Below are 25129 nucleotides of genomic sequence, written 5' to 3' on the forward strand. Positions count from 1 at the left end.
ATGCTCATTCCCCCAGATAAGGCCCCACCCCCCTTTCTAGTTACTCCAAGGCCTGATCCGACGACTACCTTCTCCTCCTTAGGCTTAATTCCCCCACGGCCTTCCAGAGAGCTTAATTCCTTATTCATGTTAATGGGCCTGGTTGATATAGTTGTTATAATGTCCGTAGGAGAAGGATTTTTTACAATCAGGGAAATTCCTTTGAAGAGATGGTCAAGTTTCAAGTTCAGTATTTCCAGCTGTTGCAAGACGGTATTGAATGATTTTCCCAGCAGATCACATAGGTTTGCGAGTTCATTCTTCCCTGAAGTTTCCTTCCAACTCATTTCCTGTTACCTTCTCAGAGAACCTTCCTATAGTATACCACTCTACCACTCAATAGCCAATGCTGGGGAAAGCGAGGAGGGCAGTAGGCCAGCGCTGGGAAAAAGGGAGGGGGGCAGTAGGCAAGGAGTCCAGAGGCAGCAACAGGCAGACTGGCTGGAGATGTTTCTGGCCTCTTCTGCAGCACAACAGCAGGCCTCTCAGCCCTTTATATATCTTTATATATCTTTATATATATATCTTTATATAAAGATATAAAACATATGATTAAAATCCATTCCTCCCAAATCCTCGTGCTGTAGCCGTAAATCAGTCCGGGTCGTCTTTATCATTTAATCTTCGAAAGCCTGGGCACATAGCCATGTTTTCAGGGCTTTTCTAAAACTCAAAAGGGTTGGGGCTTGCCGTATTTCTCTGGGGAGGGTGTTCCATAGCCGGGGAGCCACCACCGAGAAGGCCCTGTCCCTCGTCCCCACCAGCAGCGCCTGTGAGGCAGGTGGGACAGAGAGCAGGGCCTCACCAGATGACCTTAGGGATCTTCCTGGCTCATAGGAGGAGATACGTTCGGACAAGTAGATTGGGCCAGAACCGTTTAGGGCTTTATAGGTCAAAACCAGCACTTTGAATTGGGCTCGGTAGCATATCGGCAGCCAGTGGAGCTGGAGGTGGTACGCTCCCTATAAGCCGCCCCAGTTATTAATCTGGGTGCCACCCGTTGTACTAATTGAAGCTTCTGGGCCGTCTTCAAAGGTAACCCCACATAGAGAGCATTGCAGTAGTCCAAACGGGATGTAACCAGAGCGTGGACCAAGTCAGACCTCCCAAGGAACGGGCGCAGCTGGCGCACAAGTCTGAGTTGTGCGAAGACTCCCCTGGCTACCGCCGAGACCTGGGGTTCCAGGCTCAGCGATGAGTCCAAGAGAACCCCCAGACTGCGAACCTGCGTCTTCAGGGGGAGTGCGACCCCGTCCAACACAGGCTGTAACCCTATTCCCTGTTCGGCCCTTCGACTGACCAGGAGGACCTCTGTCCTGTCTGGATTCAGTTTCAATTTGTTTGCCCTCATCCAGTCCGACACAGCGGCCAGACACTGGTTCAGGACCTGGACAGCCTCCTTAGTGACAGGTGGGAAGGAGTGACAGAGCTGGACATCATCTGCGTACAGATGACACCGAACCCCAAAACTCCGGATGATCTCTCCCAGTGGCTTCATGTATACGTTGAACAACATGGGGGACAGTACTGAACCCTGCAGGACCCCACAAGTCAATGACAGCATCTGGGATGCCCCTCCAGGAAGGACTGGAGCCACTGCAAAACAGTGCCTTCGAGCCCCATCCCAGCGAGGCGCCCCAGAAGGATACCATGATTGACGGTATCGAAGGCCGCTGAGAGGTCCAGCAGAACCAGCAGGGACACAATCCCCCTGTCCAGTATCCATTCTAGAAAAAGGAGGAAATTTTGCAGTCACCACCACCAGGATCCCAGTAGAAAACATCATTGCCAATGTTGAATCAGCAATTTACCAGCTCCCTGAGGAAGAAGCAGAGGAGGTAAGAATGGAAACAGCAAGGATCCTGAGAAATGCAAAACTCCCCCCCAGCAACATAACGAGAAAAGAAAGACAGGCCATCAAAGATCTCAACTCAGATCCTGAAATCATCATTCTTCCAGCTGACAAGGGGAATGCCACAGTAATCATGGAAACAAAACAATACAAAGAAAAAATCAGACAACTTCTAGATCCCACAATTTACAAGAAACTGAAACAAGACCCCACTAACAAAATCACCAGAAAAACGAACACTCTAATCAAGAACTCCTCCATTAACTTTGACATACGCCAACAGCTGTGCAAATCAGAAGCCCTCCCACCCAGGCTTTACGGACTCCCCAAAATCCACAAGGACTCCATCCCACTCAGACCCATTGTAAGTGCCATTGGATCGCCGACTTACAACCTGGCAAAATTTCTGGCTACACAGCTACAAACCCACATTGGGCTCACTGCACATTATATCAAGGACTCTACACACTTTATAGAAAAGATCAGCAACCTCAATCTAAGCACCAAGGACATCCTGATCAGCTTTGATGTGGTGTCCCTTTTTACCAAAGTCCCAGTAGCTGACACCCTCACACTAATCAAACAAAACTTCCCAGAAGACATCACAGCCCTGTTTCACCATTGCCTCACCACTAGCTACTTTCAGTGGGACACTGGATTCTATGAACAGAAGGATGGAGTGGCCATGGGGAGCCCTCTCAGCCCAGTAGTAGCAAATTTCTATATGGAATACTTTGAAAAACAGGCCCTAGAAACAGCACCAAAAAAGCCAACTGTTTGGTTCAGATACGTAGATGACACCTTCACAATTTGGAGCCATGGAGAGGAAGAACTCAGCAAGTTCCTGGACCATCTTAACAGCATCCACCCAAACATCCAATTCACCATGGAAAAAGAAAAGGAAGGAAAACTGCCATTTCTAGATGTTCTGGTCATCCGCAAACCCAATCAACAATTGGGCCACACAGTTTACAGAAAACCTACACACACAGATAGATACCTTCATAAAAACTCCAACCATCACCCAAGTCAAAAAAGGAGCACAATCAAAGCCCTGACAGACCGTGCACAAAGAATCTGCGAACCTCACCTCCTCCAAGGTGAACTCAACCACCTAAACTGGGCTCTACAGGCCAATGGATACTCCACCACAGACATCAGAAGAGCTGCAAGGCCAAGAACAAGCCATGAGAGTCAAGACAAAGATCCACCCAGAGGAAAGGTGTCCTTACCATACATCAAGGGAACTACTGACCGCATAGGGAAGCTGATGAAGAAGCACAACCTACAAACTATCTACAGACCCACGAAGAAAATCCAACAAATGCTACGGTCAGCGAAGGACAAGAGGGATCCTCTCTCTTCTGCAGGAGTCTACCGGATACCATGCAGCTGTGGACAAGTCTACATAGGGACCACCAAACGCAGCGCCCAAACAAGAGTCAAAGAACATGAAAGGCACTGCAGACTAATTCAACCAGAGAAATCAGCCATAGCAGAGCATTTGATGAACCAGCCTGGACACAGAATACTATTTGAGAACACAAAAATGCTGGACCATTCTAACAACTATCATGTCAGACTACACAGAGAAGCCATTGAAATCCACAAGCATGTGGACAACTTCAACAGAAAGGAAGAAACCATGAAAATGAACAAAATCTGGCTACCAGTATTACAAAACTCAAAACTCAGAACAGTAAATAAAAAAGCAATACTCTGAAAACAGAGGGTTTCCAGACATGAATCAACCAAGGGCAGTTAACGACTCTAAACAAAGGATGCCCCAGAGGCAGGAAGAAGACAGCAGATAAGCTTTTCAATGCTAATTTAAGTGATTAACTACACAACATTCATACTGACCTCTCTCACCCTAGACTTTCCACAGATATATATTAACCTCTTTGCTTAGTTTTCTCCATACCTCACAACCTCTGAGGATGCCTGCCATAGATGTGGGCGAAACGTCAGGAGAGAATGCTTCTGGAACATGGCCACACAGCCCGAAAGACATACAACAACCCTGTGATCCCGGCCATGAAAGCCTTCGACAACATATTTAAAAACAATTTGCTTACACATCCTAGAATGTCAGGGACATCCAAAGGAATGAGAACTTCTGCCTTTTTTTCTTTTCTTTTTGTCCACTATATTTGCATTAAAAAGCACCTCTCCTTCTTATTCAAAAGCTCATCTGCTCCTGCTGTGCATTTTCCATTTGATAGGGTGATCTATCTTTCCCCTTGATGCACCATGAGAACACACGGAGGTCAATTCCTTGAACCGTTGTTGAGATGAAGAGGTCACCCATTGATCTCTTGAAGGCTTACCAGTGTAAGATCACAAGTCATGGGGACCAAAATGGATTGCCTTAAGCAAACACATTAATTTAAGTGGGGAAATTTTCACCAGTGGGTCCTATAATCTGATAACATAACCCAACAAAAATGTTTTTTCTTGACATCTTGGTTTTAAAATCTGTTTCTGGAATTATCTGAGGCAATAAGAAAGTTGCATTGGATGGACTGCATCAGCTCTAGTTTCTTAGATATGGTTATCATAATTTTCTATGGCAACTGGTAGATGACATATGCTCTGTGTCTCAAAAACTAGAGCTGATAGAGGGAAACTGATGCCAATTTTTAAATCAGCTAGTCAAAAATACCAAGAAGCAGAACTAACATTTGAAGTACTCAAATGTGTGTTGGCCAGTGAATCGTTAAGCATAGGGAACTGACAGATTACTACATTCTGGATTGATATATTAAAAGGCTAATGTGTGGATGGGTGAATCTGATTGCATTAAAGGGTTTAATTGCATGTAAGTTGGGCGACAGTTCACATGTCTGGAAAGCAGCATTTATGGAATCTGTGATCAGGGAGTTGGCCACTGCAATCCTGTGTTTCCCAGGCTTAGGTGGCTCATGGACATGGGATGGCAGTCCCCTTCCTATCCTTCTCCCCCTTTCCATGTCATGCCAGTCTCTGGCCATGACATGGTCCAACCCATCCACCATCACATGTAGTGATGTTGGCCTGGGCAATAGGGTGCATTGGGAAGGGAGGAGAAGAAGGAGTGTTTCCTACTCTTCCTCCCCTTCCTCAGTGCCCCAAAGCTCCAGCTGTCATTACAGCATATGATGGTGTTGTCGAGCAAATTTAGGGTTCATCCCTGGAGTAGGGACTAACCGATGCCCTCTGACCGCAGGATTCAATCCTGGCCAGCGGGGGCACTGAAAATTAAAACCCTATTTCCCACAATAATCTCACCCAAATCTTGAAAAGAGAGAACCGAGTTGTCTTTATTTCGAGTCAGCTGACGCGGATGTCAAGACGCAATCGCTCGCCGTGATGACATGTCACATAATACATTGCAGCAATTTTTATAAGCAAAAAGACAGGCGGAGCAATTCAAATCTCCCTCCCCACCTTTCCCCGCCCAGTTCCACTCTGATTGGCTCTTTGACTGGGTGGCTCGAAATCCCCCCAATCAGATGGCTTCCTACAGTCCACCAATCAGGGACAAGGGGCGGGCTGAGCAGCGATTAATGGACAGCCAAGCAGATTATGAAAAGGATGACTCTCAGGACAAGAGCTAGGTATTCTCCAGTTCTACTCCTGTTCTACTACTAGAAAAAAATCCTACCTTTGTTGATTAGAATCATAAAACTCATACCCCACACACAAATCTCTTGTAGGAGAGGCATATCGCACATACAGTTGATGACTGCAATGACTGCAAGACTAAGAACTAACTAATTCTGGTAGACATATATACAGAAATTATATTAAGTCAGAATAGTACTAGTGTTGTGATCACATCAAAGAGGCACATGGATTCACCGTGCATCGAGGCAAATCCATAGGCTCCCATTGTGGGGAATGCTCCACACCACGCATCGCCCGCTTTACCTTGCCCCTCATCCCATTGGGGGAGGGAGGATTGTGTCACTACCCAGCTTCCCCCAATTCAGGAAAGACAACACAGGAAGCCTCACATGATGCCATAGTGGCAGCGTGCACTGCTTTCTCCCCCTTTTCAACATGGAGCCCAATCGGAAATGCCTGTGCATCATGTGAAGGGCTCCCTGCTGAAAATGGAGGGGAAGCAGCATACAATGGACAAATCAGCCCATCTGATGAGGTAGTATGCTCATTCTAAAAGTTAAAATAAATGTGCCTCGATTTTTCCATTTCTTAAGGAAAATTAACATGTGGACATTTAAATCATGCCTTGAATATTTTAATCTTGGTATATAAATGCTTTAAACACTTCTGTATGTCCTTAACAACACTCAGAAAAGGAACAATGTTATTCAGGCAGAAAATCTCAGGCCATTCTGAAATTTGGCTAATCTATTTTGACTACTAAAACAGAGTCATACATTATGGAAAGATGAGAGAGAAATGTTGTCAATAAATACTTTAATAAATTACAGTGTATAAACTGTGCTATCTTTCTTCAAGTGTCCTTCAGATGTTTTCGAACAGAAGGGGAACTGTATAACCTAAGGGCTTCATGAGCAAGGTCCACTGCAGCTCCCAGAACCCACACTGCACCCCAAAAAGCACAGATAACTCAAAAAGGTAAGTAAAATTAGGTTTCCTCTCCCTATCTCCACCCCCCCCCCCCAATGAAGGGAGGTTCAGGTATTTAGTCCTGGCTGGGACTATTATCTGTGGGCCGGGGTCCGCCTATTTAAGGCTGAGTAGTCCCTGAAGCTCCATGTTGGGATTTAATCATTGGAAGTGAAGGGATTGCATAACTGTGAGTCTCGGGGGAGGTGGGAGGTGGGAGGATAGAGTCACTTGGCCCCTCCTTTCCCCCCACTCCAGCTGTATTATGGGGAGGGCCTTGGTGGAGAGGGGACTTATTTTCCCTACAGGAGGTGGGTGCCCAATTTCAGCTGCCCTTGGGCCTTTAGGATCCAGTCTTCTGCCCACCTATCTGTTGGTGTCCTGGTGAAGTGTGCTGCTGCACAAGTCGCAATAGGTGCACAAGGACCTTAGCAGGATTTGGGGCAGGCAATGGGAAGGCATTCTGGCTGAAGGTGCCTTGCATCTCTCCAGTGCATCTGGGGGTGGGGGTATGAAGTGGAGGCTGTTGTGAGAATCATTTGTGGTGCCTTGTTGTGTGTCCCCACCCCATCCCCGCAGCAGACTTGCTCTTTGACTCAGCCTCTTCAATATTTGTTTGGTGGTTAATGGAAGTGGGGTGGGGAGCTTTTGGGCACCTTGCATAGTGCAGGAGCAGCACTTTGGTGTGGTGTGCCTGGGCCCACCCCCTTCCCTACCATGTGTTATTAATGACTCAATTGCACAAAAGTATGGTGTGTGTGTGCGTGTATGTATGTGTATATGTATGTGTGTGTGTGTGTGCGTGTGTATATATACAGTAGAGTCTCACTTATCCAACACTCGCTTATCCAATGTTCTGGATTATCCAACGCATTTTTGTAGTCAATGTTTTCAATACATCATGATATTTTGGTGCTAGATTTGTAAATACAGTAATTACTACATAGCATTACTGCGTATTGAACTACTTTTTCTGTCAAATTTGTTGTCTAACATGATGTTTTGGTGTTTAATTTGTAAAATCATAACCTATTTTGATATTTAATAGGCTTTTCCTTAATCTCTCCTTATTATCCAACATATTCGCTTATCCAGTTCTGCCGGCCCGTTTACGTTGGATAAGTGAGACTCTACTGTGTATATATATATATATATATATATATGGTGCAGGGCTAACAGTTCAACTGTATAATATATTGGAGAATATAGATCCTAGAGGCCTTTATTTAAACAGGGCCTATATTGATGTAATAAAGAGATGGCTAGCATATCTTGAGGGGTTGGGACCACTGATATATAAGGGGTAGGCTGAGACAGGAATCCAATGTATGTCCATAGGGCATGTGAGTGGTCCCATTATAGGTTACAATCCAATGGAAGAAATTAAGGCTCTGCATGGTAATTGGGGGCCCTCAACTCAATGAAATGGCCAATGGCTAACTTGATGGCATTTCTTTCCTTTGCAGAATAACACCTAAGAAGAATGTCAGTGGCACTAAAGGGAAGGGCCCAGCCAAGAAAACACCATCCAAGCTTCTGCCTCTGCTGGCAATCTTGTCATTAGATGATGAAAACAGGGGGCATGTGCAGGCGCTGGAGGGAGAACAGGGTGGGGGGAGGCCCCACCTCAGAACCCAGGCCTGCACAGAGGGCAGGTAGGTCACTGCTGATTAAAACTCTTACTAGTTGTGTCTCTACTTTAGACAGCTCACAAAATGCACAAGCTCCCATGTTTTTACTGAGGTGTCCAAATAACACCTCAAATAAAAGCGAATTAATTTGGCACAAAGCAGGAAAATTTCAGCACTTTTTATCTCTCTGTAATGGTTCCCACTTAACAAAGAACTGTGTTAAGGGCCAACTCCTCAAGGCTAGTCAAAGAGAGGCAGTAGGCACAAAATGGGGTTCAAGGGCATTTGTGGCTCCTAAAGGGCCCCAGTCCAATTAATACTCAGGAGCTGGATTGGTGGCTGGACAGGAATCCCTATCAGAGAGAACTGGCCCTATGCAAAAATCGATATGGAAGTTAAGGAAGGCAGGGTAGTGGGCTCTTTTGCTTCACTTCTGCTGCCTAATTCCATGGTCTCTTCCTCTTGGGATTATTCCTAAAAAAAGGCCCCTGGAGAATATCAGCTCATACATGATTTGTCATATACTAGGGCAATGGTTCTCAAAATAGGGTCCACAGATGTTTTTGGCCTACAACTCCCAAAAATCCCAGCCATTTTACCAGCTGTTAAGATTTCTGGGAGTTGAAGGCCAAAAATATTTGGGGACCCCAGGTTGAGAACCACTGCCCTAGGAGAAATTCAGTCAGTGATGCCATTCCAGAAGAAAACTGCATGGTCCTGCATGCAGATGTAGCACTTCAGGCAGTTGGCACCGAACACCATCATTCAGCCAATGCCGACCAATCTCTGGGAAATTGAAGTGAGGAGGTAGTCAGGGGAATCAGAAACCATTTGGATGCCTCCGGTAAAACTAAGACAGGTCCTGCATTTTAGACCTATCTGGATGACCTCTCGAACAGGACCCACTGAAGCAATAGGTTTTACCTGTATGTGGACTCACCATTGATAGAGTGGGTCTACTAAAGTTGGGAAGAAGCAACAGGATTTAAACCCAGACAGGACAAAATGTCTACTAAAGGACTGTGCTGTTTTTACTAGAATCTCTACACCAGGGGCCTCCAAACCTTTTAAACTGGGTGCCAGGTCACTGTCCCTCAGACCCTTGGAGGGACAGACTGTAGTTTTAAAAAAAACTATGAACAAATTCCTATGCACACTGCACATATCTTATGAGCCTGCTTTTGGCTAATGAGATGGTCAATGTCCAGTTCCATAGTTGATTCCCCAGGCAGGAAGTAGCCAGGCCTTGAAACTGCAAGGCTTTTCAATACTAATCAAGATGATTAATTGCAACATTCACACTGGCCTCTAACAGATAAGAGTTTTTTTTTCTCCCACCCTGGACCTTCCACAGATATATAAACCTCCCTTGCCTAGTTTCCAACAGACCTCGCAGCCTCTGAGGATGCCTGTCATAGATGTGGGTGAAATGCCTGGAAAGAATGCTTCTGGAACATGGCCAGATGGCCCAGAAAACTCTCAGCAACCCAGTAAACCTAGCCATGAAAGCCTTCAAAAACAATGTTTGTCTTGATGACTGAAGTAGTGGACGAGGAAGGGACTTTAGAAGCCCATTCTCCTCCTTTTCCTCTCCTTCCTTCCTCTTCTTCCAAAGCAGTGGGCAGGGGAGGGGCTTTAGGAGCCCACTCACCATTCTCCTCTTTTTCCTCTCCTTCCTTCTCTTCCAAAGCGGCACCAGAGGCAATGCGGCTCTAGACTGAGTGTCATCTTCTTCCTCTCCTTCCTCCTCATCCAAAGCAATGGTGACAGTGCTGCTTTGGAAGAAAAGAAGGAAGGAGAGGAAGAGGACAATGCTCAGCCTGCAGCCGCACTGCTGCCACTGCCACCTTGAAAGAGAAGGACAGAGAGGAACAGGAGAAGGACGGCGGGTGGGCTCTTAAAGTCCTTCCCCTGCCTGCTGCTTCAGAAGAAGAGGAAGGAAGTAGAGGAAAAGGAGGAGAATGGAGAGCAGGCTCCTAAGGTCCCTCCCCCGCCCTCCTGCCTGCTGCCAAGAGCCAGCAGTAGCAGCAGCAGCAGCTTTCCTCCTCTTGGCTGCCCCCCCCCACCCAGGAAGAGTTGTCTTTGAAACAGGACAAGCAGGGGAGGCAAAAACACCCGGTGGGCTGAATAAATGGCTTCAGGGGGCCGAATGTGGCCCACGGGCCATAGTTTGGGGACCCCTGCTCTACACTATGCCATTTTGAATGTCAAGAGAGCAGGTATTTATTTTTTATTCCTGTAGCTCTACCAGAAGATGCATCCTTTCCTCTATATTTATTACAAGAACCTCCTGTTCTAAAGAGAAAGATCAAAGTCTGGCCTCTCAGCTATCTCCCCAAAATCCAATCAGGCCATAAGTTTTATCTCAGTCAAAGCTGCAAAACTTCACTTTTCAAACCATCATCACCCCCACCCCAATGAACTCTTTGCACATTGTGGGAAACAGATCTAAAGAACAGCTACTAATTAAATTTATAGTAAAATGGGAAAAGGCATTTAAGTAATAAAAAATATGCTCCAAAAATTCATGAAGGAATCAGAAGCAATAGAAATTACTATATCCTGCATACTGTGGTACTGTAAAGCATGCCCATCTAGAAGATTAATCCTAGATAAGAGGTAAGAGAACAGAATGGATATTAATTTGGCATGGCTAGCCATAAACATGTGTGCACCCCATGTGCTGAGTTCCATGGGAGGGAGCCTGAATACACATCATTAATGACTCCACTGGTGAAGCCATTACCAGTTAAATTGTTTAGGGAAATGGAGGAAGGCACAGGCAGCAACTTGGTTTTTGAAAGGTTATCTCTTCACCTTCTCTCGAATGATATCAGTGTACACACACAAGCTTCACAAGTCATATCAACACCAATTGCCCATCACATATTTGAAGTGCTAATTTGAGGCGCTCTTCACAATATGAGTGCTTTTGTTTTGTCATTAGCACAGCTTCTTTGCTATTTAAAGTTTGTATATATAAGACAGAATTAATGCAATTTGACACCACTTTAACTGCCATCGCTCAATGCAATAGAATTATGGGAATTGTAGTTTTATAAGAGCTTTTACCTTCTCAACCAAAGACTGCTGGTGTCTCACTAAACAACAACTCCCAGCATTGAGTCATGGTAGTCAAAGTGATGTCAAATTGTATTAATTCTACAGTGCTCTTAACTTTGGTACCACATTTGATACTGTTGATAATGTCAAAACAGTGGTTTTTAAATTCAGAACATGCTACATATCTCATCAATGTTACTAATCCCATCCTCCACAGCTCCTCTCAGCTCCACCTACCTGCCACAGGAGCAAGGGAAAGCAGATTTGAGTTTGCCTTTTGGTAGTGGTACCTGATAAATCTGTTTCAAATCTTAGTTGAAAGTGTAAAGAAGTTGTCCAAGATGTGATGACTATTTGAGTGGAGGTAAGGTGATATACCAACCCTTTTAAAGTTCACACTAGGAACAGCAAGACATCCATCACTCCACAGAAACCAGCAGCCCACCCCACCATTTGAAAATACTTCGCTTATTTTACTTTCCAACTTGCATTGCTCAGTTTAAGCCAATGATGGTGGGGAAATGCAGAATGACTCAACCCATAATGAACAAGTGACATGTAAATTAAAGCAGACACCATGCTAAACAATATTTGCTGTGGAAACTTTGAAAAATGACTTTAATTAAGAAACCCAATTGGGAGACAGTTTCACCCATTTGTTTCAGTGCTACCCACAATCTGCCACTATTTTCCCCCATCGGTATTTGTTTTAATAATGCACATCCCACCTTTTTTCATTGGAGATGCACCTAAAATGCATAACACAGCCACAAAAGATCAAAATGCAACAATAAATACAATAGGAAATACACACATCCATAGGTATGTGAACATCCGCATGCAGGATCCAATAATAAAATCTGAAACTGTAATGGATAGTAACTGCTTTTTCATTCCTAATCAGAATGTCCACATTTATAGGAATAAGCCTTTGAAGAGGAAGATGACCACACTCCACACCCCCAAATCTAATATATTCCAATCATCTATTTGACAATACAGTGTGGCATCCTTATACAAGAATTCAGTATCCATGGTTTCACTTACCTACATTGCCAAACACAAGTCTAGTTGAGATAAAAGTATGGATAAAAGCTAGACTCTCCTCCTTCCCAAAATTTTGTTGTGGTTTATATGGAGCATTGGAAAGGTGGGTGACAGTCACATTGGGATTTTAAGGTGTTAATAGCTACCATGAAAAACACCTTTAGACTTTTGACACTTGAGTGATGGAACTCTAAAAACCCACTTTTTCAAAAGTTCATGTTTCCTTTCTCATATAATCTAGGCTGCAAGTTGAGAATTGTATCTGCTGAATGCTTGTAGCAATTAGGGATTCAACCAGTTTCAACAGCAAACGAAGAGTGCTTCCAGACAGAACAAAAATGCGGGTTTAAAAGGGAAGACAAAGAAACCAGGGACCTGAGAACACATCCCCACAAAGAATCATAGAATCATAGAGTTGGAAGAGAACTCACGGGCCATCAAGTCCAACCCCCTGCCAAGAAGCAAGAAAATCACACTCAAAGACCTGTGTGTCCTGGGATTTCTTCCCCCACCAGCCTCACAGGCTTCATCTGTCTCAAAACAAGATGGAAGGCAGATAGGGGACATCCAGAGGAAGTTTTTTAGTAAATCACTTTGTAATACGCTAAACCATATATGCACATGTGCCAATATCTTAATATAAGATTTTATATAAGCAAATTATACAGTTTAAAATAAAGAGTTTCAGAGAGTTCTAATTGCTTTTCATTCATGCTTCCTTGTGTCCATTTCAGCTGTGTGTCCATTTCACAGCCCAATCGGCTGTGCTTCAGGCTTTTAAAAAGCTGAAATGTACATTTATAGAATAATTGTGAATTCTGAACCCCAGAAAATCCAGGATTGCAATGATCTTGTGTGGGGCTAAATACTACTGAACACCGTGTCACTGATTTCTCAATAACTATAACTAGATTTTGTACTGTGAAAATCAATTCTATCTCACTTACACCCAGTACACATTACACTATTCACATTCATTACCTAACCACTTTTATTATGTAGAATAAACTTCCAAACAGGACTCAGATCCAGAAGGTTCTCCAAACCTGGTTATAGTAAAACAAAATCAAGAGGGACACACGTTGTCCACCACTGTTTTAGACTACAGTGGGGTAGATGGGCCAATGGTCAGATGCAATGGATGGCAAATTCCTGTCGTCCTTCCTACAGTGCTTATCACCTGCAATTTCTGATAAAAGGAATTCTTTCATTTGTGTTGGGGGGTGGGGTGGCAAATTGTCTTACCCCATGAAACAAATTACCTTTTTATTATTTCAAATGAGGTGTGTGTTGTGGTTTTTTACAGGGTTAATACCCAATTATAATCCATTTGGTCCACCAAAACTTCCAGAATTCCTAAACATTGGTTATATTGGCTTGGACTCCTGGGAGCGGAAGCCCAAAACACTCAAATGATTTAATTTTGAGAACCACAGATATAGATAAGTTGGCTAATCCTAACTATCTTCATATTTAGGATCTTAAAACAGCATCTCTTAACATATTAACCAGTCTCTTTCCCCAGCAAAATGCTACCTGTAAAAAGTTGATCAAATAGAGACATGACCACTATACCTTCTGGTTAGCCAACTCTTTTAAAACATTAAGAACCTCCTTCATTTTGTCCTCAACTCCTTCACTTTTGTACTATGGCTACATGGCCTCAGGATTTCTTTGTGTAGTGCCTCTTGGTATTTGTCCTTTCTCCTTCCACTCTGCAGAGTTTAGCAAATGACACACGAGAAAGGAAACAAAATTTAAACAGAGTGATAATGAATAAAAAAGATGAGCTGTGGCATCCTGCCAGTATTCTTCATCAGACATTTCATACTAAGCAGAGCCAGGAAATCACAGTTCTTTACTACACACATATCTAGAGTGTTGCCAGTGTTAACATGTTTTGTTTCAATAAAGCAGTAATCAGTGGGAAATGCCTCTCTCCTTCTTCCAGCACTCCTCTGACATTGGCTGCAAAAAGCTCAGTGCTGCAGTGAGACATAACTTAGGAGAGAAAATTGATTAAATGAATAAGGAGAGTCATACTAATGAAGGAAAATGGAGGCAAGCAGAGAAACAGGCTGTGGGGGGAAATCACTATGTTCATTTATTCTATGCTGGTAGACTTTGGATCAGTGTGTTTGTTCAGTCGAGCTCAGCCTGCCCCATTATTGTTGTATATTGCTGCTATTCTCCTGCAGGCATAGATGGTTTCCACAAATTGCCCTGTTTGCTTAGCCAGCCACCAACTGCCAATAACATCTCTGCATAGAAACACATCGCTAAATGTAAACATTGTGCCCCTGGAATGAAATTCATGAGCATTATGGTGGTTGCTACATTTCCCCATTTCTACCAACAGTGGATTCTGGTGGGTAGCACCATCAAGAAGGTATGAGCAATACACACTTATACCCACACATCCCTGAATACAATTTGCCTATACTTTCCATCGTAGTGTCCTCCTTCTCCAAGCCACTACATTTCATACAAAGAACTATTGCAACAATCAATCAGATTCCCAAAATAAGTATGCAAACATCATCACAATTGTCTCTGTAAAGTAATTATGAATATTAATATGGGGAAATATCTTGCATAACACCCATACATTATGGATGGCTACAAAAGGCAAAGCATCCAGCACAACAGTCAAACATAAAAGCTGCAAAACATAAATATTGCTATATGTAGGTGTTCCCTGATATCATTGTCCCAATGCTGATTTCATGTCCCTTGTCCATTCCAGATTCCCCAGAGTGTCCCCGACAAAAGAGAAGATATAGATGTTCCTTGTGGATGTCTCTGAGTGATAATTTGCATTTTAAATACACTGAAGCATTCAAAAAATGCCCATTTTCAAAACCAGAAGTGGAGTCAACATTTTTGGTTTGGAGTTCAGGGCACTTTGGGCAGTTCATGTGGCACCTTGAGGTCCAAGAGCAAAACTGGCCCTCAATTTTGTTTCAGCTGCTTACCTATCATATATAGAGCATCACAAAAAAGATGGAAAATAAAGCATTATATTACCTTTTACTTAATTTTTTTAACTGAATAGAGTTCTAAGGATTTTTCTTTTTTAATTCAGGTGTTTTCTGGTAAGGGGAAGGATAAAAACATTGCTATGATATTCATATATGTACATTTCTTTACTGATATGGTGGTTTGAGCATTGGATTATGACTTTGGAGAGTAGAGTTCGTACCACAGCTCAGCCATGGAAACCCACTAGGTGATCTGGGAAATCATAATCTCTCAACCTCATACAAAGGCAAACCTTCTCTGAACAAATCTTGCCAAGAAAACCCTATGATAGGTTAATTTTAGGATTGTCATAGATCAGAAATGGTTTGAAGACACATTATAACAAAAACAACAGCAACAACAACCTTATCAAGTGCAGTAAATCCCAGGGTTCCTTGCACACAGGTAGAATGAAGAGTTACATAGTGAGGAGGGCAAAGTGAAGCAAAGCACATTGGAAGCAAATACTTTTTTCTGATAGGATCCAAAAACTTGTAAGTAGCACTGTGGACTGCCACTCTCGATCTGATTCAGGACCTGTATCCCAATCTATTCTGACCATATTTGCAGATCAGATCTGGACTATGCTTTGACAATCCATCTTGCTGCTTTTCCAATTCACTTCTGTTAAAAACCTAAATGATTGTAAATTTTCTGTTTCATCTTTATGAAACTTGGAGATGAGATAGACCCTAAAACAGAGCTTTCTAAACATTTCATGTTGATGATACACTGTTTTAGATATGCATAGTTTTGTGACACAGTAATTCAGTTTTACTAGCCAACCGGAGATTAAACCAGTCACTTATCAGAAACACAAACACATACATAAAGTGTGATAATGAAATGTATAGAGACATAACATATGTCATGAAACATTTCATTTAAATGTTTTTAAATCTATGTCTATTGCTAATTTCACATAGATTTAGGGGTTTCTCATTATGTTCACATGACACACCTACACACTGCAGCTGACACACTAATGTGTTGCAACACACAGTTTGGAAAGCATTGCCCTAAAGAGAATTATTGGTTCCGTCAGGGCTTTCATTTTAGCAAACTTTAAAGTTCTGGATATTATTTTAACTTTAAACTTATATTGTTTTCTTTGAAAAATGAAATTGACCAATATTTTACTTTGTTTTCTTAGTTAAGGAAGTTTAACTAGGTAGTGGCTTCTGGCCCAATCCCCTTCTCAGCCTAGGCAGCAACTGCTCAGTCAAGGAGGTCCAGTCTGCTGGGAATTGGAGTGTGGGTGGATAATGTGTCTACCTTCCCTCCACCAGCAAACAAGGCTGTGATACTGTGCATTGCCCATCCACTGATATCCACTGTATATTACTGTTGTTTTGCTATTTCTATCCTACTTTTAACCAGTTTGGACTCAAAGGAGCTTACAATTTCAGAAATACATTGTTAAAAATTCACAGGACACAAAGTTAAAACAATATTAAAACATATATTATTACATATACACAGACAGTCCTCACCACAACAAATAGCAGAATTCAGCACATTGTTTATATGAGACAGGTATTATATAGTTCCTTATCAAATCACTATCAAAATAGAAATGTACTATCAATCACAGATGCCAGGACAAAACCAACATCAGGAGGCCTATCCCAATGTTATTGAAAGGAGAGCAGGGAGAGATCTGGACCACCTCCTCATGCTGATACCCCCTCTCCACATTTTATGAGCAGCCACCATAAATGGGAGTCACATCTACCATCAGACAACTTCTGGTCATCGTTCCTCCTCCCCTCCCCCTCCCCGCTCACTGAATTACAGAGCAATCATGAAATTGAGCAGATCTGTAATCACGGGGACAAATAATCAATAATTTAGACAAAACAGCAGTAGGGACCCGTTATTTTATCTCAAAAAACATGCCATGGGGTCCATGACAGTCTCCGTTCTTTTTCAGAGCTTGCCATGGTGAAAAGAGGCATTCTGATGGGCGGTCCTTAGCAGCAAGCTGTCGTCCCTCTTTACAGAAGTGCCTAAAAATTCCTTCCCCTTCACAAATGTCTTTTAAAATATTAATGACAGATATAGCATAACAATTATAATATTGTACCTAGCAGAGAGTTGTCATCCCTGTTTATAGAAATGCATGATTACGCCTTCCTATGGAAAGAAGTGGTTTAAAACAGCATCCTGGTCTCAAGAGTCCAATGAGTTTTGATGTAGTACTATTGGAACCCATGGAAAGCAATGGTTTAAAACAGCATCCCTGCTTCAAGGGTACAATGGGTTTAGATGCAGAACAATTGGATCCCATTGAAAGCAATGTTTTAAAACAATATCCCTGTCTCAAGAGTCCAATGGCTTTTGATGCAGAACTATTGGATCTCCCGGAAAGCAATGGTTTAAAACAGCATCCCTGTCTCAAGGGTCCAATAGGTTTAGATCCAGAACTATTGCATCCCATGGAAAGGGATTCTGGCAGATTTGCATGAAGAAAAAACTGGGGGCGGAGACTTATTGCCTATGTGTGATGAGGAAGATAGTGTCAGACCCCTGGCAGCAGGGCACCAAGAACCATACACGGAGGCCAATCTCTATCTAATATCTTTATTAAGGAAATGTATAAAAGCAATAAAAACAAGTGAAGAATATAGTTCAGAAGCAGACCTTTCAAATGAGGTCAAATATAGTCCAAAAATGTATTGTCCAATAAATGATATTAGAGTTCAAAGTTTTTATCCAATACCGAAACACACACTCTTGCCAAGCAATAGTGTGGGGAAATGTCTCAGTCTTGGGAGTCCAAGGTAGCTTGACAACAAGGCTGGAAACAAGGCTGGAAACAAGGCTGGATACAAGGCTGGATACAAGGCTGGATACAAGGCAAACAGTGATTCTTAGAACAAGTTCCGTGGTTAAAGCAAGGCGAGGCAAGTCTTGAATACTTAATCCGGGAAGCAAGGAACTGGGGTTACGAAGTCCACACACGATCTTACTCCTGAAGCTGCTCTGTTGACTCCGCAAAGATTCTCCCGCGTCAGGCACCTATATTGGGGTCTCGTTTTCCCGCCAACAACCTCTTTCCCTAGAGAACGGGAAGCGAAACCCAACTTTGTTCAGATGCAAGACTCCTTAGAATTTCCCAAGGGAAGCAGATCTAATCAGCCTGTTGTTTGGCAGCAATCCGTAAACTCCTGCGATTCTGTTCCCTGACTCCTCTGTCAGCACAGTAGGATTCTTTTCTAGGGAACGGAGGCGAGGAATGTCCAAGGTCTGTTTTACTGAATTCTTGGGGACAAACATCAACATCCGGCAGGTGAAAGGACTCCGGCTCTTGTTGAACCGGCAAAAACCCATGTTTTCATCTTCATCTGCCACGATGGCACTAGGAGCAGGACTACAAGGCCCATGAGGCATCACAGATAGTGGATGCCTATGGGGAAGCACTAAAGTCTGATGAGAGGAGAACAAATGAAAACGAGTGAGGGAGGACTGAAAGGTACTCTCTTTACTTAACAATGCTTCTTAATATTGTCATTTGATAAGTTCCCTGGACACACATGCACTGTTTGAAGTGCAGATCCTCTATAGAACAGTACAACTGTTTCTGTTTTGATGCCTGCTGATTCCACAATAATGGAATAAACTTGATATGTGGATGATAATCACACAACTGGCAATGGGGTGTGAGGTAGGGGAAGAAAGTTCAAGCACACAGCTGTTTTGCTGGGTGTGAACATTCTCCTTCTTCCTCAGTGAGAAGATCAGTGTGGCATCTCCTTGGAAATGACTCCAGACATTTCTGACTAATCCATTAGTGCCTGTTCTTCCAAAGAAGCCTTCCTACAGCTAAGAAGGCAATATGCCGAGGAGCCCCAGAAATGACTAACAGAGGAGACAATGTGGCCTAAAATGACTAGACAACACTACACACAGTAAACAACAAATTTCAGCCAGATTCCTGAAGGATTTCCCAAGGTCTCAATTACTTTCCACTTCCCATAATGCTTTTGGTGATTTAGTGGTACTTACAGCCATTTTCTCTGAAGAATTTATTCAATATGATTTGTGACAGAGATTTCTGAACACAGAGTAACCTCCAATGCAGTGTTTTAAAGCCAGAAATATAAAGACTGGGGAATGATATACACAAACTGCTGCCACAATAAAGTCCCCTTAAATTTACCCCTATTGGCAATTATTACCACATCAGTGAGCAATTTATCTGCTGTGATTCACCAAGCAGAGGAATCACTTGTTCAGGCTGACAGAGCATACTCTCCGTAGATTTTCTGTTTTAATAATTAAGGGTGAGTCTACACTGACCACTAAAGTTGGGGCCAGTCTGGAGCACTTTGACTAGCCCTGGAGGCAGGCAGACACACCCAGCCAAACCCAAAACAATGCTGATCTAACTGAGCTGAGGCCATACTGATCCATCTGGACATCCACCTCATGCTTTTTGTTTCCATCACTGCTCCAAGTTCCATCCAAGCTCCTAGCTATCATAAGCACCTCTACTGATGAGGTGCCTGACATCTGAATGAGGACCCAATTCTGCTGTCTCAGTTTCAGCATACTCCTGAGTTCCCAGCAGTCTTGAGTGTTTCCTGATTTCACCCAAAAAAAACCAGAGCAAAGTTGGAGTAAGGCCAAAAAAAATCAGTGATGCTCACTAGAAGTTGGCGAATGTCATGGGGACAGCCAGCAATGAATTTGAATTGAGCCCACTTTTTCTTGCCCACATAGAATCACCATGATAGTGGTAGAAAGAGAAGCTAGGTGGTGGTAAGCTCAGTCTGCTACAATGGAAATGAAAGATCAGAGGTTCTGTTCAACTGTTCTCAGAAGTGACCATATTCCAAGGTGGTTTAAGAATGTACTATTTATGTAGGGGTCATCTTGCTGAAAACAGGTCTGCTTCTTCCCTTGTCTACAACACTCTCTTCCATCCCTCTCCTCTCACCTCCCAGTGGAGTTCCTCTCCCAGTCTATGCCAGGCCTCCTTTCTGTGTGACATGCATTCCTGCTGTTTAAAAGAAAACAACAAAGATCCTCTTCTGGAACAAGCCCTCCAGGGTGGCTGTGGCTGAGGAAACAGAAAACCATTCTTGAAAACTAATATTATATTTTTGGCTCTATGCCTCATAGGTGACTGAATAATGCCAGTGTTCCCCTGAGAAATATGTTTTCTTGTCATTCTGTATGCCACTTACATGCTGTGGCAGTTCTCCTGGTTGGATTCCTCAGGCACTGCTTTACTTAGAATAATAAAGAGAATTTCACATACCGGCACCCCTCTGCTCCACTCACTGCCATCACATCACGGTTTCTCTCTTTAGCATCCAGAGCTGTTTTGTTGTCGTTATTATCTATCTTAAGTTTATGTTAACAAGTCAGGAGAAATTTTTACACAGTGTGTCTTTCCAAAAGTCTTTCTCCATGAAAGTTGAGTCAACATGTTCATTGCATGAAAATTCAAACGTTTCATTGCAGAAGTTGGCCAAATTATTTCTCCAAAAGTCTGTGGGGAAGGGGGTGGATTTTACATTGCAGGAACAATATTACCTAGTTGATTGGATTCTCTAGAAATGAGGACAGGACTAATGTGTTTATCTGAATAAAGTAATGATTCCAGTATCAAATACCACCTAGTCACATTGAGAAGGGAAAGCATGGGTGACCATCCCTTTAAGAGTAGACAATCACCCCTCTTATACTGTTTTGCTTATGCCTCTCCAACACACTCATATTCACACGTGGAAACTTAAGAGCTGGCAATACATTCATCTTACATTCATCACAAAGTCAGTATTATGTTTTTATTTTTAATTAGGAGAAACAACAATATGCAAAAACCAAGATATCTCTTGCCCAGCCCAAAGCCCCTTACATTAAAGGAGACTGACAACAGTTTAAAACCACTTGTTTCCATGGAATCTTATTGTTTTGTCCCAAACCCCACAGGATACAAGAGACAGTGATCCAGGTTAAAACCATTTTTTCCCTGGAATCCTATGCTTCTGCATCAAACCCCATAGGATACAAGAGACTGCTGACAGTTGGGCAGTGAAACAGGATGATAAACTATTGATGGTTTCCATCACATCTGTTTTTCAATTGAAAACATGAGAGTAACGTGTGATAAGAGGTAGGAGCTCAGGACATGATTGCTGGCCCGTGTTCAGAGTTCCCTCCTTTCAGGACATTTCTGCCTCTTTTCAATCCTGGAACATGTGATGAGCTCCGTGCCTCTCCATGCTTCAAAAGAGGCTGAAGTGTCCTATGAGGGGGAAATTTCTCAATGTGATGAAACTGATTGCCAGATTTCCCTCAGAAAACTTCTACCTCTTTTCAACCATGAAGGGCTACGCATGACTGCCAGAAGTAATTTAACTCATGTGATGAGCTCCATGGTTCTCAATGCTTGAAAAGAGACTGAAGTGTGCTACAACTGGGAAATTTCTCAATATGATAAGATAGATATGTGATCGACCCCCTCCCCCCCCAGGACTTTGTAAAAGACAGCTCAAAAATCAAGGCTTTATATCCTATATTTCGTATATTTATAGCAGAAGGTAACTGAGATATTTTACTGTTTACTGTGATTTACTGTGATTTACTAAAATCCCTGCACAAAAGGTGTTTGACCTTTTAGCTTGAGGCAAGAGATAACAACTCTCCTAATCCTTTCCTGAACCAGTGACTCACAAACAAAAGCACTTAAATTCACTCAAAAACCATCCCCGGTTCATTGTTTCCCACCCGGCCTGCCTCCCTGCTCCTGACTGGCCGAGGGGCCAAAATGGCACTGGCTTTCTGATTGGTCGGCGTGCCTCTGCTTCCCCCTCCCGCTGTTAGCAACAACCAATCAGCATGAGGCTGATCTGAAGGGCCGCCCTGTTGACCACCCTGTTTTTATGTTATAAAAAGTGTTGTAATGTGTTATGTGACATGTCACTTCGGCGAATGATTGCATTTTGACATCCGCGTCAGCCGACTCGAATAAATATCAACTCAGCCATCTCTCTTCATGGCTCTAGGGTGAGATTATTGGAGGGAATGGGGCAAATTGATCTGTAGCACCTCCCGCTTGCCAGGATTTTCGAACCTGCAACCGGAAAGCATTGAGTCTCCCTAATTTAGAGGAGAACCCCTAAATTTTGGCTCGATAACAGATATACAAACCTCTACCTACTTACTACCATTGTAACTACTGAGGCGAACACATACAAATAATAAGTTTACTGGTAGTTAAGGAAAGGATACAAATGTGACCAAAACCAACATGCGCCACTTTTCTATTTTAGTCTCCTAGCTCTGTGCAATCTGTCAAGCTTTTTGGTGGTAAAAACTTAGGCCCCTTTGAGACTGCCATATAATTCAGATTATCAAAGCAGATAATCCACATGATCTGCTTTGAACTGGATTTATTTATTTTTTTATTTCGTGCCAAAAGCATTGCATAATAAAGAAGTTTAAAAGTGATAAAATAAAGAAATCACAAGCAGCTAAATAATTTTAGACCAAAAGCGGGCAACAGTGACCGCATCGTCCATAGCTTTAAACAACTCCTCCTCCGTACATGAGGCAGGATATTGTGGGCAAGCATACATTTGTGGAGTTTTTGTTCTGCTCCACAGTCACACAAGGTAGAGGATTCCTCCAGGTAGTGACATCTTGCCAGGTTTGAACTGGATTATATGAATCTACACTGCCATATAATCCAGTTCAAAGCATATAATCTGGATTTTATATGGCAGTGTAGAAGTGCCCTTAGAGGCCTGACCTTGGGGCAGTATCATTCACTTAGTGAATTCATTTTTTTTTATAATGTTACCTTACTCTTAATTTTGTGTATGTTGCACTCACTATTTATTTGTAGATAGCAAAGGTCACCTCAACATCTTCTCTTTGACTCATCAGAGCAGTATTTTATTTTTCTCATACTTTCATAGTTTTGAAGCTCTATTATTCTTTCCATTTTGTCTTTTACCTGTCTCAGATTTATTTTTTCCTTCCATCCTGATCAGATCTTCTATTCCTATTACATTTTATTAACTCACTACATTTTCCACCATCTAATTTTTATGTTCTACAAGAATGTTTTATTCCTTGGATTACTATAACCAAATACTTCTAAATTTTCAACTTTCTAGAAATGAAATTCCCAATAACATTGCTTTCAGGTACACTTCAATACACTTTTATTAGGAAGAGATGAATGCTCTTCTAACATTGGCCAGGGGCAGAATTTGCTTCCTGACTCTTAAAGGAATTGAAAGCACAAGATCGAGCTGACATTTGCAGATTGTATACTTCTTGGACCCTTTATTGGTTGAAAAAAACTGATGATCCTTCTGGGTGTCTCATATTCCAAGGGGCTAAGTAGGCAACATAGGCTAAGGCCAGCCTTGGGTGTCCAGGTAGCTCTGAATAAAAAGGCTAATCCTTCAGGAGTACTTTAATCATGTATTCCTTCATAGTGAAGGTTGTACGGAATGGTCCTTGTGACCCCTTTCAATACCATGATTTGATGAGTACATTCTATGCTATTGATAAGGCCCTCTCAACATCACCAAGAAACAAGGACTTGGTCAGCCATTTGACTTTCCTCTACAAGATGATCAAACCAGACCCTTTGCATGCCCGTGGCCAGCATGTTTCAGGAACACCACAGCATCAAGATGGATTAGTCAGATCTCTGTCAACATCTGTATGTGGCCTGAGTTCTTGAACTATTTCTTTTTGTAGACAATACATGTTGCTGGAGACTGATTCCAGTACAATTGGAGAGGGGTGGTGGAGGATGGTTTTGAATGGTCAGCATTGCCATCATTTATTATATGTGAAGAAATGCCACTGCCACCTCCACTGAATCTAGCCCAATTTAGAAATTGTGACACTGCAGTTCTAAATACAACCCAAAAGAAGACCATTTAGATATACTGGGAGAGAGTGGGATTTACGTCCAAGGAACATGAACTCCATTCTTGAAATCTGTCAACTGCTGTTTCAGTTTCATTGCCTCTTCACATGGGGCAAATTTCAGTGACTGCTCTGGTTCTGCAGCAGCTTTGCAAAGAGAGTGATGGTTCCCATCACACACTGGAAAAGTACTTCCGGAGTGGCTCCATGACAAAACTGCTGCAGAACCGGAGTTTCCACCGAAAAAAGCTGCCAGCAGCAACACAGGTAGCTTCCTGTGATTGCATTGCCCACAAAGAGGCAAGCTGGCCAGCGGACTCTTCCACCCATGTGATAAGCTGAGAGGAAGCTGGAAAAGTTCTGGGTGTGGAGCAACAGGTTCCCCATGCTCCTGGACGTATACCGCCAGAATCGCCATGATTTACTACAATTCCAGCAGCACGTCTTAAGAGGTCCCAAGTTCTATCACTTCTATAACAAATCAGATCCTTGCAGAATACCTGCAAGAATTACCACCCTCCACCTTTGATAATATAATTTTTCTATTATATTATAGAAAGATTAACTGGGATGGAGGCAGCGTCCCACAAGGATTCACAATTGCTTATCTAACCCCCCAGAAAAGGCACATCCAGGCAAATATCTTTTTTCCTAGCTTTAATGCCTAGGGCATTCATTCTGCTTTCCTCAGCATGAATTAGTTTGCTAATGAAGATGGGGATTTTCCCTTTTGCATCACCTCCACTCCTCTCCCCTTCTTTTGATTAATGAGCATTTCACATTTTTTAGGTGTACTGTTCTCTTGACTAACATTATGACTCCTCAATCCCCCATTCCTTACCCTTCACCTGCTGCCTCCCCCTCGTTTTTTTTAAAGGACTGAAATGCAGATGCTGGGAAGTGCCTCCCAACCTTTCCTTGCTATCAGCAGAGCCAGAAAGTGGATACAATTAATAATTGCTCAGTGACTAGTCTGCAAAGCAAACTGAGAACT

At 42.7% G+C, this 25129-nt stretch overlaps 1 protein-coding gene and 1 long non-coding RNA gene across 2 annotated transcripts in view; one reads left to right on the forward strand and one right to left on the reverse strand.

Annotated features, from left to right (window-relative positions):
• LOC103279747 (uncharacterized) overlaps positions 1-25129 on the reverse strand; it is a 199312-nt gene that overhangs the window by 114276 nt on the left and 59907 nt on the right. The gene's annotated exons all lie outside the window — the stretch shown is intronic.
• Positions 1760-4150, forward strand: LOC134296137 (uncharacterized). Its single transcript, XM_062970263.1, has one exon. It carries the CDS (start codon positions 1884-1886, stop codon positions 3612-3614), a length of 1731 nt encoding a protein of 576 aa, XP_062826333.1. The 5' UTR covers positions 1760-1883; the 3' UTR covers positions 3615-4150.

This window comes from Anolis carolinensis, chromosome 2 (genome assembly GCF_035594765.1).
Source record: "Anolis carolinensis isolate JA03-04 chromosome 2, rAnoCar3.1.pri, whole genome shotgun sequence".
In the NCBI taxonomy this organism is placed as follows: Eukaryota; Metazoa; Chordata; class Lepidosauria; order Squamata; family Dactyloidae; genus Anolis; species Anolis carolinensis.